General features: G+C 40.0%; 1 protein-coding gene across 9 annotated transcripts in view; it reads right to left on the bottom strand.

The window, feature by feature from the left end:
• Sestd1 (SEC14 and spectrin domain containing 1) overlaps positions 1–17974 on the bottom strand; it is a 95095-nt gene that overhangs the window by 28008 nt on the left and 49113 nt on the right. For 8 of the 9 annotated variants that reach the window (XM_057754914.1, XM_057754917.1, XM_057754919.1 and 5 more), the window contains 5 exons: positions 16211–16324; positions 11298–11411; positions 9917–10014; positions 7191–7246; positions 4349–4560 (listed from right to left, as the gene is read on the bottom strand). In XM_057754914.1, coding sequence (XP_057610897.1) covers positions 4349–4560; positions 7191–7246; positions 9917–10014; positions 11298–11411; positions 16211–16324 — 594 coding nt within the window. The remainder of the gene's footprint in view (positions 1–4348; positions 4561–7190; positions 7247–9916; positions 10015–11297; positions 11412–16210; positions 16325–17974) is intronic. The other variant, XM_057754922.1, reaches the window with a different exon arrangement.

Raw genomic sequence — 17974 nt, 5'->3', positions numbered from 1 at the left:
AGGAAAGCCGAGAAGCAGACAGCGACAACCAGGACCCACCACAGCCAGTCTTACATAGTGACGGACACATCCCGACGGCAGTCCTGACTGCCTTATTTAGAATGAAGAACCAAGTCGTTCAGCGAGTGGGAGCAGAGGCAGAATTCACTCGCACCAAGTGCTGTGAGCTTCTCTGCTGATGAACTTGACCTTGTGTGTCCTATAATGCATCCCCTCTCATGCAAACTCTTGCCCTTTGGCCTTCCTCATAGCATGAAGGCCCCCGTCAGACACACACCTCTTGTCCTGGGGTCTCCTTGCCTGTGTAACTATAAAAAGCAAACCTTTGCTCCTCATCATGAGTCCATTTGCTGTATTAGTGTAGCACACAAAAGTGAGTTATGAGTGTAGAACCGTGGAGACACCATAAACCTAAATATGAATTTCATATAAAGGAGAGGCAGCTCATTGACACAGAAACCCAATTACATGACCAGCAATACACATAGATTTAACGCATACAGAAACTGATTTTCTTCACTATGTAACATCACAGTGTACATGCAATAACTGTATGGCTATTTCTAATAAAATTATTCAAATTGAGGTCAATGCCCAGTAAACAAGTCCATTTAAATGCATCAATGGTGGCAACTTGCCAAACGGTGTTATAAAATTTTCATTCACACTTTACTCAGTCAGATACGAATGTTAAGTTACTCCAAAAACAGTCCTGGATGCAATCGGTAGCAATATGACCCCTTAAACAGTGATTCATACATTTAAATGTGAAGTATAACCTTGGCGGTGTGTCCTTAAAACCTGAGGACAAACATTTTCACAGGCCAAAAATGGCGATGACGACCCACTATCTTTTCCATCGCTGGACTGCATGGGCGAGTATCAGGACACAGCAGGAGGGCATGCCAAGCACCTGACTGCCGGAGGGAACAGCGACCAAGAACACAGCCTCCAGCTGCACACTTAGGCAACGACCAGTGCATCCTCCTCTGCACCTATGGCCTCTCTCTAGAATGGAGGAAAAGTGTATGGAATGTTCCAAATATAACGCTTGCAGCGCTGGCAGAAATACTGTGGCCATAACGGGAAAGACCACAGCGCTCTTAAGTGGAGCTATCGCTTGCCCAGGAGAAGGTGAAATCTAATTTTTAACTGCACAGAAGCAGTACGGAGAATATTTGCATTCCTCATGAAGCCTGATATGCCGATCTAAACTGTGAGTGAAGATTACCAGACAGCTGAGCACACAGTTTATCAGAGCTACCAAGAATTATTATATGACGATTCAGCTACAGTTTATCAGCACTGATTGCCCATGCGTCACGTTCTCAGCGGTGGGACAGTACGGTGATGTGGACAGCTCCATTTTCACTGATTTAACATAAACAGACGTGCAGCTTTCTGATTAGCTTTATAGACACCGATTCCCCTAGTCTGTAAGATACTACCGTTCAGCAGATCATCCACATGTTACTGTGGTTATATTTAAACAGCCATTCTGGCCAGGGAACTAGAACTTTCTCTAAGCTGTGGTCTGTGGAAACGCTGTGTGCTGAGCTTTGGTGCACCAGCGTATTTACAAACACTGGAGAAAACAGCCGGTGTGGCCACACCTGCCTAAAATCTCAGCATTCAGGAAGCTAAGGCATGAGGCAGGAGAATCATGATCTTCTTGAGGCCTGCCTGGCTACAAAGTAAGCCAAAATGAAATTTTTCTGTTCTTAACAATGATCTGTTAACTATCATCACAGACATTACAAATATCATCAACATCCTTATCACCACCATTATAATATCATCACCATCATTATAATGTCATCAACATCACTGTAATCATCACCACCACCACCACCACCTCCCTTCTCCAATCTCTTAATTGGATATTTAAAAAATGCATTTGTCAATACATTGTTTTATCTTATCTATTTAACAAAGCATACAAGGGATGAGTCTTATCTCTATGCATAAACCCCAAAGCCAGAGCTTGTTAAAAATCACCTCTTTAAAACCCTCAAAAGTCTCGGTGTAAACAGGTGTGTTACTGCCCTTGCTGCTGTAGTTGTTCTGTTTGTGGAGGAAGAAACCAGGACAGAGAAAAGACTTCCAAGGCCACCAACTCAGAATAAGAAGAGGTCATATCCAGACCGCCTGGGTTCAGAATCTGAGTCTTGTTCCAACCACCGTGCTATTTCATCTCTGTGGTTGTCAAAGTTAATTCCAACAAAAAGGCTAAAGCTTCCTTGGGCTTAAGGCAGACTGCCTTAACTTACTAATAAGCACATAGAAATAGTCACAATTAAACACATGCTCTGACATCTTTGGTTTATATGTGATCGAAGTAAATAAAAGCCTCAATTTTCTGCCTGGAATTCAACACCGTTCTTTCACATCTTCCTTCCTAGGACAGCTTACTCAGTCAAGAGTCTGCAAGCTAGAGCCTGCTGGTCAGATCAGGTCCCCACCTGCTTTGAAAATAAAAGTTTTTCGGAAATAGGCCACGTACATTCACGCACGGATACTATACTTATACATTCCTTATACTGCAAAGAAAAGCTAAGCAGCTGTAACTATAACTGTGTGATCCATAAAGCCTAAACATTTATTGAGCCTTTACAGAGAAAGTCAGCAGGGGCATCCAACATTTTGGCTTTACCTTGGGCCACACATTCCAGGAAGTGTAAACCCATTACCTCTGGCTTAGGAAACCATTCATGGGTTTGTTCTCTGTGACACTGCAGCCCTGGACCACAATGCAGGCTGGGCTCACCTGTGTAAAGTATAGTTTGCTAAGTATACACTACCATTAGAGTACCAGGCTCGTTTCAAACACTAACCTTCCAAAAGTGGTGCTATATATACACGGTTCAATTCCTAAGAAGATGCTCGCTCTGTAGAACCCAGTGCAACCCAAGAGCCCAAACCCCCTTCCTCCTCATGCTATTCTCTAACCACAGGAAGGCCAAATCTCCCGTGCACCTTTCTTCTGTGTGACGAAATCCCCTATATTCCGAGAGAATAAAGTCAAGTGCTATTTCTTCCCAGTAGGCCTTTCCTGACTACAGCAGCCATGGAAAGATCCTTCTGCAAAGGCCTAGAGCATGCTGGCTCTTTCCTTATGGTGCTTCATGCTTCTTCTCTCCAAGTTTATCAACAAAACAGAAGCTACTTTTATAGCCTGTAATTTAGCACCATAATAAACATTTAAAGCAAAACAAAAACAAAAAACAAATAAAAAGCCTGCAATTCACAACCCCAGAGAACCTAGGCAACAAAGAGGACCCCAAGAGAGACATACATGGATCTAATCTACATGAGTAGAAAAAGTCAAGATCTCCTGAGTAAATTGGGAGCATAGGGACAATGGGAGAGGGTAAAAGAGGAGGGGAGAGTAAGGGAAGGTAGCAGAGAAAAATACATAGCTCAATAATAAAAAAAAAAAAAGACTTAATATTTGCCTAGAGAATCAACGGATCTAGGTTTGAAAACAGCACTGCAGCTTCCCAGGCTGCTTGTACTTATATTTCTTCACTTATTTTTAGAGGTTTGTTTTTAATTACATGTACATGTGTGTCTGTGCATAGATAGGTATGTGTATGTAAGCACAGGGACGGGTGGAGTACTGAAAAGCACACACATCACATTTCCTGGCACTGAGTCACAAGCAATTGTGAGCCCCTGAAGTGGGTATCAGGAACTAAACCCAAGTCCTCTGCAAGAGAAGTCACTCTGACTGCTGAGCCAGCTTTCCCAGCTGCTCTCGCTTTTTCTTTAAATAAATTACTAAAGGATTTATTTTCTTAATTGTTCAGTAGATAAGAATCCACCATAATCTAAAGGACAGAAAGGTCTAGCATTTATTTCTGGTATTTTCAGCCACATTCCTTAGGAAAATCAATTCCAAAAGCAACTAAAATTAATAATTAAGTACATTTAACATTTTCTTAACATCATAAAAATAAATAAATTTAATATTTTAATTATCCACATCACATGTATTACTTTGCTAGGATAGAATACATTACACAGTGATAGTAAATAGTCCAGTAAGTTTTACAAATTAAAAATGAATCAAACAACTATGTTCTAGTATTATGTATTAAATGAATAAAGAGGCTATTTATTTTACAAACTATTTATATTTGTAAAGAGATCATTTATATTTCAAACTATCCATTCTGTTAGTGATCAGTCCCACCACTGCAGAAATAATATAACTTCCATGTAGATGCTCCCTCTGAGGCCAGGAATCCAGGTGGTGAAGTCCTCTACATAGGCAGTCACATAACAGACATGATCCAGGAAAAGACACTTGGAATTTACAAGATGATGCACCCAGCCCGACACGCACCTGCATCACCTTCTGCTGGATCTCCTCTAGCTGTGTGCGCTTACTGCGCTGCCTGCAGACTTCCTGGTAGCGCGTGTACTGCTCCCGGAGTGAATCTAACAACTTCATAACCTGTGGCTGTGCGAGCAGCTCATCATCCATAGGAGACCACGAGACCCCGCCATCAGAACCGTTAAATCGACGCTGCTGTAATTCAGATAACAACTCATGCCCTTTACAAACGAAAGATACTTGTAATTAATGCCCACAAAAATATACAATCCCTACATGTCGATCTTCTACATTCTAGTCCCTGCTCCCAAAGCCCAGTCCTCTGCCTTCTCATAGAGAACGAAAGGCAACTTAAAGCTTTGGGCACGGCAATGAGTAGGAAACCGCGTTATGTGCACAGATGAGAACACCGTTTATATACACTAGGAAAAATATTGAAACAAATGGCAAATTGTGTAAATATATACACCCTATACACCATAGTAAATGTAGAATATGTGTAAATCTATATTTATCAGATTCTTGGTGGAATAATTACTCGAGATATTGTGTCAGTAAACCGTCTTTCTCTGTGGGGGAAAATTATACTCTGGAATTTCCATTACCAATACAAGAAATGTGTCAGAGGGTTTCAACTCCCCGTTCTCAAGCACAGCACTTAAAATAAAAGCTGACAGTGAAGCAAATGCGTTATCAAAGTAACTGGAGGAAAGTTTTATGAGCAGTGCAAAATAATACTGAAATAATCTCTGCAGGACTGTCTACAACACACTGACTGGCAAGTGGGCATGCCATGTAGTGGAAGAACTGTGTAGAGCAAGCTCACTCAGGGAGCCGCTCACACATGGGAAACCGCCCAAAAGAACACATTAACAAGCATAAGCACGTTTACAATTTTAAAAATAAAGAGATTGTTTGCCAGGATAAAACTTTTCTGATTATTACAGAGGTATCAAAAATACCTACACATTATAAATTTTCTTGTTCTCATCTTTATTTTGGAAGCATTTAAACTAAATTTAAATAGTTTTTAAAGTGTAGAAAGCATTTTTTATTAGTGCTTTCTAAAAAAACCTAGATTGTTCTAGATCTCCATTATATACTTTCAATGCTTATTTTAAATGTCCACAAAACAAAACTTAGTGCATATATATAAATATTTAAAATGTTCTTAAATCGGTGGTTTAAAATAAGCTCTCAAAAATGTCAAGTAATTCATGCAACTAAGTATTCATAAAAAATAGTACTTTTACTGACCAGCTCCTGTAATTTCTAAACATGCAATATATGGATTGTTAAGTATTGCTTTACTCCCTAAGGAACTAAAATCTGTATCATATTGAAAATTGAAATACAGCTGGATAAATATATCAAATCTGTACAGATTTTCAAAAATTATTCCTGGCATTTTATAACTGGAAAAACATTTGTTTTAAAACCCTGTGTAAATACTTAAAAAAATATATGAATGTTTGCATGGGCTCTGTATATATCTTTAATAGCAGAATTCATCATTTTTTTTCTACCCTGACAACTGTTATCTTAGCATTTCTACCAGACAGCACTTAGGACAGTTATTTCAGAAAACAATCGGATGCTCCACTGCCTGGGCTCAGGCTCTGACTACAGAATTTATTGGATATGTATATGTGTGGGTATATGTATCCATATCTCCACAAAGGAATGCACTGGAGCCCTATGCATACTAGGAAAGTGCCACTCCTGAGCTAGATCTCCCTTTTTTACGTCCTTGATTCTGAAATGAGGTCTCCACAAGTCTCTCAGGCTTCCATTTAACTCACTTTGGATCAGGTGGGCCTTGGCCTTGTTACCTGGCTGACCCTGCCTGCGGGGAGCTGTGCCCCTGGCCCCAGCATAATCGTTTACGCTTCCGTCTTGCACCTTATGAAAACAATGCAGTAACAAGACCCACCTCACAGACTGTGATGAAGGGTAAATGAGGTCACACACAGAGTACTTAGATCTGTGCCTGGAATCCAGTAAGATTGGCAGTGTGAGCTATTAACTTTAGAAATAAAGTTGCAGTGTTTCATTGAGAGAATTCCAATTCATTCTCCTAGAGCTGAGGGATCTCTACTGCAGACACGGGGCTAGCGAACACACAGCATGAAGCATGGGGCACCAGGGTACAAGGCCACTGCCAAGGGCTTAGGGTTCACAAAGATGATTAAAAGGTGCCTCTGGACCTGGACCTGCTTTGAGCTGTGGTGATAAATTTTCTTAACTGACTCTGAACAACTTATTTACTAAGTTTTTTTTTTTAAATCTCTAAGCCTTGATTTCTTTTTTTTTTTTTTTTTTTTTTGGTTTTTCGAGACAGGGTTTCTCTGTGGTTTTGGAGCCTATCCTGGAACTAGCTCTTGTAGACCAGGCTGGTCTCAAACTCCCAGAGATCCGCCTGCCTCTGCCTCCCGAGTGCTGGGATTAAAGGCGTGCGCCACCACCTTGATTTCTTAAAGTATAAAATAGAGATAAAAATCTATTTATCTCAAACACTGTTGAAAGAATACAGCACATAGCAGGTATACAATAATTTTCATAACAACCCAATGAGATGGAATTCAATGCACTTTGTAAAATGCAGTTTATTAAAACAGGACATAAATCCAGTTTTTCTAGGAGGAGATAATTTGTCATTAATTTGTCATTATTAATTTTTAAATATTATGCTAACACCATCAGATTAATTTCAAAGCAGTTTGAAAAGCTCCCCTCTAAATTCTCTTTACATTACCCACATGCTGAATATTGTTTTCAAAGAGGCTAATACTTTGCTTACTTGATCATTATTATTATTATCACTAATAGATGTTTTGTTCTTTCACTTTACCTGTCTGAAGAACTGTCTCAGGATCAACAGATGGAAGAAAGTTTAAATCCACAGACCTGGCAGACATTAAAAGAATCATTTTTAAATGCTGTACTATTCTTATAAATCTACTTCATAAATTGTTTTACACATAATACATGCGCTCCAGAAGGATCTATGCTAACTTCTATGAGATCAATAAAAAGCAAACACCAATGTTCCTCAAGCTGCTCTATAATGTAGGAAGTAATTACTACCAAACTCATCTTAAATGTTCCAAACCAGAGAGGAACACAGCAAAAGAGAACAATTTCCCTGAATGAAAATAAATGTACAAAATCTTTGATATACTATTTGCAAACCAAATTCAACAACACATTAAGAGGATTACATATTTAACTGCCAAGTTGGGCTGGCTTCAGAGCAAACCCAAGAATGGTTCAACAAACATAATTAAGTAAGTGTAATATAGAACACACAGACTTAAGGACAGAAACCTCAACAGACAGAAGGAGACAAGGGTTTTCACTCTCTCCATTCTTATTCAACGCAGTATCTGAGACCCTAGCTACAGCAATGTAGAGGAGAAATAAAGGGTACAAAAGGGAAAGAAAGAACAAAGTCAAACTGTCCCTTAATGAAGATGACATGGTCCACAATCATATAACTAAAACACCCTACAGCACCAACTAGAAAACTCTTAGACCTGCTAAAACACCTTTAGCAGAACAGGAAGCAAAAATCAACCTACAAACATGACTAGCATGCATACGTATATGCACGCATGTGTGGTATCCTAACAGTTACATGCCACGCCTTCCCTACTGTTGTATTGCTTCTTGTGAAGCTGGATTCTGCCTTCACTTTCTGCAACAGGTGAGCAAGAGAAAATTCAAGAAAGCTAGAGGATCTAAATTACAGCTAAAAACCATGTTGCTATATGCTGAACTAAATCCTGCACTTTGTTAACTGACCCATGCTCTTGCCTCTTGGGTAGCCAAGATGCCTCCTAAGGGATAGATAGCACAATGAAGGTTGATAAAATTCACAAGAGATGGATGGGATTCTATTACCTGAGTTATGAAAAAAACCAAAACGATAACATTTGAGTGTGGAAAGAGACTGGAAGACACAATATTTTATTACTATTTCATGTAGACACGCAAGTCAGCATTTCCCAGTCTTCCTCAAAGTATTAAAAACACCTTAGTAGAGAAAGAGAATGGGGCCCTGACCTATTGTCATACAAGCATGAAGCAATTAAACAGGCTTTTTTGATGCTGTGCTTCCTCAGAGCCCTTAAGCCAGGTTTGCAGCCATCAGCAGAGATAGAATACCGCATTAAACTCTGTCCATCAACTAATTTTCCATGGGTACCTTCTTCATATGTATGTCTTTCCTGAGAAATAAGTGTGTGTGATAGCTATATATGAATCACATATGTAGCCATATATATGTATTTACATTTTTATTTTATATGGTGTTGTGGAACTCTGTTCCCCAGGCAGGATATGCCAACTGCTATCTTGAAACAGAGCAGCTTTGTTACCATAAAGAGACTGCCGTAAGACTAGCCCACTAACATTCTTCTGTGAGAAAGGAGGAAGGTATATCAGACAGCACAAGAGGCTTACAAGAGGCTTCTCTCCACCTGCAGGATATACAAGGGGGTTGCACTTGGTAGACAGAGAATATTTTCGTGATATAACTACCTATAAGCTTCCTATGGTCTTGGAAGGACCATCTCGCCAATGCACCCATAAGTAACCTAAATAAAATTATTAGTTCACCAAGCTAGACTGTGTGGAACCATGACTCTAGTGGGTCATGGGTGCTCTACCTGGGATGAAAAGACATTGTCCATGCCTCCAAGGAAGAAGTCACACAATATAGGCTATATATAGAAGATATATAGCGTTTGTGACTACAGTATCCTCAATTAAACTGAAATTCAAACTACTTGTTTTTGTATTCTGAACTCATTCTAATCAACATTTGGTAAAATTATCATCCTTTTACATCTATGCAACCATGTTATTTCAGCTGACTGACACATGATCATAGGTTCCAGAGCAGGTTCAAGCCAGATGCAAGACAAGCTTGACAAGAAGGCCATGGATTCCTGCAAACTTCCTAACAAGAAAGCACAGTTCTAGCGACACTGACATCAACAGTTCAGGGATGATTAGTATCTTAACGTGCTAGTAACTTTAGCACGTTGGGTAGAAAGGAACCTGGTCCACCAACCAAAGCGTGAAGACTGGCTAGGCCGTAGGGGCAATGGACACCCTGGTAAGGTAGCAAGTCTGAAAGCTAGACTTACTGATGACATAAGTCAACTACTATGTCAACTATGATGAAATGACACACTCCTTCCAAGTATCATGTTTCAGGACAAGAATTCTATATGCTAGGCATTTTGATACTAACAAATTTAAATAAAGTAGTAAGAATTTTATTTTAAGCTGCAGGTGTCTGCAGGAAAGAACAAAACCAAGGAGAGTAGACAATGGCTTCATTTTCCAAGGATGATCTTCTAACATAATGCTTCCCAATGCAAGGAGAAAGGAACACAGCCAGGCTCATCAGAAAGTCCCTTTTAAAGCCAACTTAAGTTCAATGAACGTTGTATGTGTAAGGTAAATGACCATTAGCTGTGTGTGGCAGTTCTGAGTAGTTTTGTTCACTGCGGTCCTCTTAACCCTAGCCTGCAGCATGGGCATCCTCCACCAGACAACTCCACCCACCTTTCCTTCTCCTGCTCGTTCCCCTTATCACTTCCATTGTTAATCAGAGCAAGTTCATCTAGCAATGACGTAGACTCCTTCGTAAACTTCTCAAAGACCTGAAACAGGAGAGTGCAGAGACACACCATGAATAATCTCAAAATCAATACATAATAAGGACTTCAGGTAACAGCAACAGCACTATCAGTGGTGTTTCTCTTCCTTCCCAGAAAGTCACCTGGTGCAGTTCAACCGCCAGAGAGGGCAACAGTGCACAGAGCACGGAACAAAATTACACTGCAAGTAATGAAGAGTTTTAACGGCAATAGAATTTTCAAATGCATTAAATTATTCAAACTTTATTTGTTTTTATAATTTATTGTATTATAATTTATAAATATAATACATAATAATGTAATTTATTCAAACTTATTTCCATTCTTATCCTTCTGTGGGAAAACCTATATCAATAACAGATTTTATAACTACATGAATGTTACTGAGAGCAGCTACAGCCACTAATCCTAATTACAGACCGTGTCCTCACCATACTCTATCAACCAGTCAATACTGATCATATTTAGCAGTCCAGGGTTTTTCAGACAATTCTGTAGTATAAAGATCAATGACTTATAACTTTAACATGAGTATTTCTGAGAAGAGATTCGACCACATCTGAACACATGCAATAAAACAGACATACAGTTTTCCGACAGAGGTGTCACTGTTTAGATACGGCTATTCATTCAGGGGTAACCAAAGTTCCCTGAGGTTAGCACACACTCTCAAGAAGCTACTTCAGAGACCATTCTCTCCACAACTCAATAAAGCAATGCTGTGTGACACTGAGCAGCACGCCTCACAAGTCTGGACAAGCGGAAGCTGTCTGTCTGTCATACTGCACCACAGGCTGATATTTCATGAGAAGTATCTTCTGAAAGGGCTGTGTCATCGAGACCACCTCTCAAGACACTGTGCTACCGTCACTCCACTTTAAGGGCAACTTTACCGATCCTGATCCAACGGACACAGCTAACACAGAGGGCAACTGTACCCTGCGGGGCTGATCTAAATGTTGCAGGTCCGTATTCATTTTGTCTTGCTCACAATTGCACAAGATAGTACTGTTACTATTACTGCCTTATAGATATGAAAACTAAGACATGGGAAATTAAACACATCAATGAAGGTCACATGCCCAGTTTCTAACACCAGGATGCTAGCCAAGTGACCCTGACTACAGAGTGTGGGCTCTGAACAATACACTTCTCTGACATACACAATGTGCTTCTTTGTTTTTATAAGAACAACCTACATCTTAGTTTACTAAAATGAGAAAGTTATTCACACATATTCATGTGTAAAGGCATTTGATTATCTTGTTTTATAATACTATACCAACCAGCCTCTTATTTAGCCAGTCCATGTGATCGTAGGTAAGACTCCCACCAAAGTCTTCTGTCAACTGGCATGGCTCTATGTAACGAGTCAACTTATTGGCAGACACTAAAATAACCTACAGAGAAAAGAAAAAAATACCAAGTAAACTATTAAAGCCTGAAAGTAAATAAGGAACTAGAATTAGGGTTTTAAAAAAAAGTGCAATACTGTTTCAAAATAATAGCAAACTATCATTTATTATTTAATGCAACATTTCAAATCAATTCAATTATGGTTATCTGCTAAAAAACTATCAAAAAATTCTGGTATTTTAAAAAAATACCAGGAGCCTGAAAAGATCTTCACTAACCAAAGATGTCAGTAAAAATAAACTGGACTGAAACACTGAATGGCTTAACTCCAGGAACTTAAAAGAAATGACACTCTTCAAGCTAAGCCAAGAAAGGAAGTCATTACGCTGAAGACCAGCACCAGAGGGAGGTAAACACAGGCAGCATCTTTCATAAGAGGGACCAAGGACAGGTATACAGCAAGAGAGGGGAAGTTTCTCACTATGCAAACACCCCAGTAAGGACATGGAGAAAGTACAGTAGAACTAAGGGATTGAGACACAAAGATGATGGCCAGTGACTGAATCTCATTACCAAGGAACACACGGCTAAGAGAGCAGTCTTGGGGGAAATCAAGTCTGGATGTGACTGTGGAAATCCAAATGTCAGTTTGTGGAAATAAAGGCTGCAGATGGCAAAAGTGTGTTCAGTACACGGCAGGATGCTCACTGCAACGTGCTCACGATGGGTAATGTTGCATCTGACCAAGATGCGAAAGATGGAAACTGGGCTGTCCGAGAATGACAACAATGTGTACAAAGAAACCGAAGTCTAAAAAGGCTTCACTTGATGGAAAAGCCCATAATCCCACAACCAACAACAGCAGAATTGAGTATTCATTTCCAGAAAGCAGACTCCATTCACAACCTTCCTGTGCATGCACCAGTACTCAAAGAATACCTTGGCGGAGGAAAACAAAACCAAAATCTAACTAAATAAAACGAATTTCCACAAAACACAAAACATTTCCAAAATAGTAAAATTTAATTTATTCAAAGCTGTATGAACTATGAGCGACCACAATGCTGAAGCACAGATTCAGACTGCCCCAAATAATGTGGCCCCATGAAGAAGCAGCTACTAGGACTTTATAGACACAGAAGGGAAGAAAGTGAGTAAGTTAAGGCCTTTGTCAATCAGTTTTCTGATGATACTCTTAGCTTGGTGGAAACTCAGGGTCTGCTGTTAATATATTCTAAAGATTGTTACCTGTAGTTGAAAGAACAGTGGATCGGACAAACGGTGAGCTATTCGGGGGCTAACAATGGCCCAAAGTAATTTGACTGTAGATCTGTACCATTTTAACTCTCCACAAAATTCTGATACACTTCTATAAAAACTAAAAAGACTAAATATCACCATGGGTGTTCTTGACAAAGGAACATAAAGAACACCTCTGGTCCTGGGTCTCACTACTGGAGACTTCAAGAAAAGTAATAAAAACAGAGAAGAACACAGATTTGAGTAAATATACTATTATTATGAACAATTACAGATAAAAGAGAGGCAGAGGCAGCATTCTGATTTCCAGTGTCTCTGTTTGAGGACAGGATCAATGCCAGTTCTAATCTTGTCATTATCACACAGATACTGTCCTCTGGGCAGCGATATCTGACAGTCACTGGGGAGGTGCTGCTGAGGGGCAAAAGGAACTTGACTTCACTACTAGAGAAAAGGAAGCTGAGCAAGTAGGTACAGATTTCAAACGGGCCGGATGTGCAGAGAAATACTCAGGCTAGTAAGGGAAGGAATCTTCGGTGGACAATAAAGGGCACTGCAAAAGTGCACAGGAAAGAGATCACTAAAAGGGAAAACTAAAGAAAACAAGAAATCCCGTGGGAACAATGAACAGGTCAGCTGATTGACAATGTGGAAAGCTGATAACAAAACTTTGTTATATTATATATAATTCTGTAGAGTAAAACAATTAGTCATACTTATAAGAACACCGGTATTTGTCTCAAAATTATACTGTTAAAAATAAACAGAACATCTACACAAAGACATAGACTTCTTTTATAAAAGCCCAAATTACCAGAAATTACTCCAAGAAAAATAATTTTTGATTAAATAAGAATCAATGTTGCATGTAATTCTATCTCTAAGCTCTAAGTAGCACTTAATAACTGGTACTGAACTTCCCTTTAAAGCTGAATATGTTTAGTGGCCAAATAACCAGCACTTGAAATTACTCCCATCTCTTCAGGATATCAGGCTTTTAATAAGCACTTACTGACTGGGTAAATTTCAGAACTGAGTCTCTTCAGTGTCTAAGAGGAAAGGCACCGATACAAAAAGCTTCATTCATTAAACACTTCCGTTCTGAGTCAAACATCTATGACGTCAGATTAAAGCTGCTGCTTCTTTTATCCTCTGAGATGCTAGTGACTGTTCATTCGCAGGAACAGACACCTATCCTAAGCAGGATGTGACAAATGTCATAAAGGCACCAGGTTTCCCTATTCTGCTCACAGTCTGAGTCTGAGTGGCTGGTGCACCTGCTCACTTCATATTCGCGCAGAGTCGTGTTTTCTGCAGGCCCCTAGCGGGTCTGAAGTGCTTGCTCTCCCTGGTGCCAACTGCAGCATCCAGGCTTTCTTGACCTCAGCTTCTTGGGATGTGACTTCCCACCTAAACTGTTAAAAAAATAATCTCTGGACTAGCAAGAGCCATCTTCCTTTAATTGGTAGCACACATGGCTCCACTAATTCCACACAACAGTCAAATCTACCAATGACAAAGCTGCAAGAACAAGTGGGGAGAAATATCTGTTTTCTACTTGGCGTATAGAACAAGCATTGCTGCAACCAAAGGAACTACAGAGAAACCTGAAGCCTGTGGTGCCCTGGGAAAAACAGTAAGGCAAAGCCAAGAGCCAAATCAACCGGCTACTGTAACTCGACACCTCCTCTCACTGCTAAAACACAAAGAAAAGGTAAGTGGGTTAACATGCACACAAATGCTATCTATCCTGACTTTTACTATCTTAAAATGCCCAATATTCAATTCAGAATAAAACGAAAGAGCATACAAGAAATACCACAGTCCCTACTCAGAGCCAACAGTATAAAGAATAAGAGACACAAGTGATCACGTGTCAGGTAGCAGGAACCATGCAGACAGCTTTAATGCAGAGACTGAAAGGTCACGGGCAGAGAAGGATGAGAGATCACCAAGAAGACAAAGACTCATCACTTAGAGCCTAAGCGAGGCTGGATCTTTGGATAGCAACTCAAGTGCCAAAATCTAAAGATATTCAGGTATCTTTATATCTACGTACAGTGCCACTTCATCTGCACAGACCCCACATAAAGCTCCTGCACGCTTTCAATCAACCCTAGGTTACTTACACCTAATGACATGCAAATGGTAGAGAAACGTGGTTAAAGAGTATGGTTTAGGCACAAAAGCTATGTTTAATACAGAAAAAAGTGTGTGTATGTGTTTGTCTAGGTTTTGTGTGTGTGTGTGTCTGTCTGTATGTGTCTGTCTGTCTTTCTTCTTGCCTGCCTATCTGTCTGTACAATGCACATGCCAATATAAGTGGAGGCCAGAGGACAACCCTGGATAGCATTCCTCAGAATCTCGGGTGCCAGTCAACCTTTTGTATGTTTGCTTACTTAAACACAGGGTCTCTCACTGCCATCAAGGTCACAAGCAAGCCAGGCTGGCGGACCAGCCAGACTACGGGATCCACCTACGCCCATCTCCCCAGGACTGGGATTTAATCATGTGCCACCATGTCCAGTTTTTCACTTGGGTTCAGAACTGAAATATGGTCCTTGCTCAGAAAGCGCTTTTAGCACTGGAACCATTTCCTGACCCCAGAAGGAACTTTTTCAAATATCTTCATATGTGACTTCAATCCATGAATGTGAATATGGATGGAAGGCTGGGTACACAAGAATCAAACAGAGATGCCACATAGCAAAACCATGGCAACAGATGAGGAAATTTTCCAGCGGTCTTCTCAACAAACTCAGCACAACTGAACACAGAGTCTGAAAATGAATCAAAACTGAAAAAAATTCTAAAAGAGAAAACACCCAAACTGGGCTAGGACACAGCTCCATCACAGAGCACTTATCTACCACTCACAAAACCCTGGGTTCAGTCCCCAGAACTAAATAAATAAGAAGGGGACAATAAAGTTAAACAGAACACCAAGTGAGAAAATTTCTAATCATCTAACATGAATATAGTTAAAATCGCAGAAGTACAGAAATCAGGGTACAGAGATATTTCAAATCAAAGTGTCAGAGAATTTTTAAACTGGAGGACACAGTCCAGGGATACAAGAACTACGGAGACTACCAAACAGGATAAACACCAAATGGAAGATCTACACATATGAAATGAAAGTGCTGAAAACCAAAATCAAAATGAAATCTTGAAGGTGGCCAAAGGGAAAGTGACCTAAACAAAAGGATCAGAGACTAATAAAACTGACTCCATGTAAGAAAATAAACATGGCACATGGCCGACAATACACTCTATGGTCCACTCTGAGGTCTAGAGTGGCCTCCCACTTGCCACAGTTCCTCCTCCTCATCACTGAAAACTTTAAACACAAAGGGTTCAGTTATGCAGGAGTTAATAAAGAGTGTACAGATGGAGATGAAGCTTTTACAGTGTATGAGGAAGACACAATCATTTCACAAGCGTGCGAGCGCCGAGTGTATACTGGCTACAGTACAGCACAGAGCTAGCGCTTCTAAGTAACTAACAGAACACGCACAGCAAAGTCAGTGAGATCTACTTCCAAAGACGCGACACAACTCTTTTTTATAAGGATTATATTTACCTCAAAGCCAAGTCTATCCTTTTCTTTCCAAAAACAAAAGTGGGTTACTTTCTTATCCCAGAATTCATCTGGCTTCACTACACATACAAGGGATACCTCAGCCGGAACAACATTCTGCAAAACATAGAAGAATAAGCACAAATTACACATGTGAATGACTTACTAGATGTACAAATCACTAGACACTTGCAATTATGCTATGATACTTGAAAAAGAAGTCAAATAAGAAAGCCAAAGAAATTCTCCAAACTTCAAAACCTAAGCGACAACAAAGAAAGACAAGCTATTTAGAAGTTTTCGAACAGTTCTAAACAGACCGCATGTATCAATTACATTTATTATACACAGTATCCCTGCTGAAAGCATGTTTAGAGTAAACCACAAGACTTTATATTTTAGGTAAGAAACTATTAAAATTAGTTTTTCTAATGCACAGGACAAATGTTTTCCAATACCACCATTAAGAAGAATTTCTTCAGGAGATGAGAAATCCATTTTCTCACAAAGTTGGTTTCTTATCTGCCATTACATAAAAAGTCGGGGTTCTTTGTGATCAGTAACTGGGAGAAGACAAACCACCTTTTCACACAACACAGTTTCACATTTTCTACAACGACCAAGAGTGGTAGTTAGCATTATTAACTTAAGTACTTCTCCTTAATCAGGAAGCTGTGCAAACGTCTAACCTGAAGAAACCCCTGCAATCTACTCATTTCTACCATCCGTTCTGTTAACATCCCAAACTAACTTCCTGAAATACTCTGCAAAGGCCTCATTGCTTTACACTGTCTGGGGTCAGAATGCCTGGTCACAGCTGCTAATGCAGTTCAAGCTGGATCCCTGCTGAGTCAGACCTGACTGTGCGCCTCTTCCTGGCATGCTCCTCCACCATCGCTGAGCTCATACCTCCTAGAACGCAAGTCTGAACCCGCCTCCACTCCCTCTGCTCAGGGTGTTCTTCACTCTGTGTCCTGTACTGAGGGCTCCCTCCTTAAGGAGGCTTTCCCTGCATCTAGAGGGTATATGTATCTGTGACTGTTTGTGTGTATCTATGTGTAAGAATATATGTATCTGTGTCTGTTGTCTGTGTGTGTGTAATTGTATTTATGCCTGTGTGTGTATCTGTGTATAAGAATGTGTGTATACTTCTGTGTGTCTGTGTATAAAAGTGTGTGTATCTGTTGTGTTTGTGTATTTCTGTGTATGTATCTGAGTGTGTTATCTCTGTGTGTGAGTGTATCTGTGTTATATATCTGTGTTTGTCTCTGTATCTGTAAGAGTATATCTGTGTTATGTATCTGTGTGTGTACATCTGTAAGAGTGTATCTGTGTTATCTGTATATGTATGTGTGTGAATCTGTGTGAGCATCTGTGTGTATATTAGCATGTGTGTGTGTCCACATTCATCACAGCTCTCACCACCAGTTGATGCTTCTCATTCATTTCCTTAACTGCCCATTGCCTGACTCCCCAATGGCACCTAAGCTTCCCAATGGCAGGTACTTATCTATGAATGTCATTCTCTACCTCAGTGCCTGACACACAGAACCCATTCCAACAATATCTGTTAAATAGTTTAATCTTCGTTAAGCAGTGGATCTCACTCAAGTAACTGTAGCTTAGAGCTGGAGGTGATGACGGCAGATCACAAGTCAGGTGTGTCTGACTCGGTCTTGCCAGTTTCACAGGCTCTGGACCAGGTCAACACATTACTTCTGAAATGTCCGGATGAAAAATATATTAGACTTTGAGGGCCCAAGAACC

This window comes from Chionomys nivalis, chromosome 22 (assembly GCF_950005125.1).
Source record: "Chionomys nivalis chromosome 22, mChiNiv1.1, whole genome shotgun sequence".
NCBI lineage: Eukaryota > Metazoa > Chordata > Mammalia > Rodentia > Cricetidae > Chionomys > Chionomys nivalis.
The sequence above is the reverse complement of the archived record's forward strand: the minus strand, read 5'-3'. Positions and strand labels throughout refer to the sequence as shown.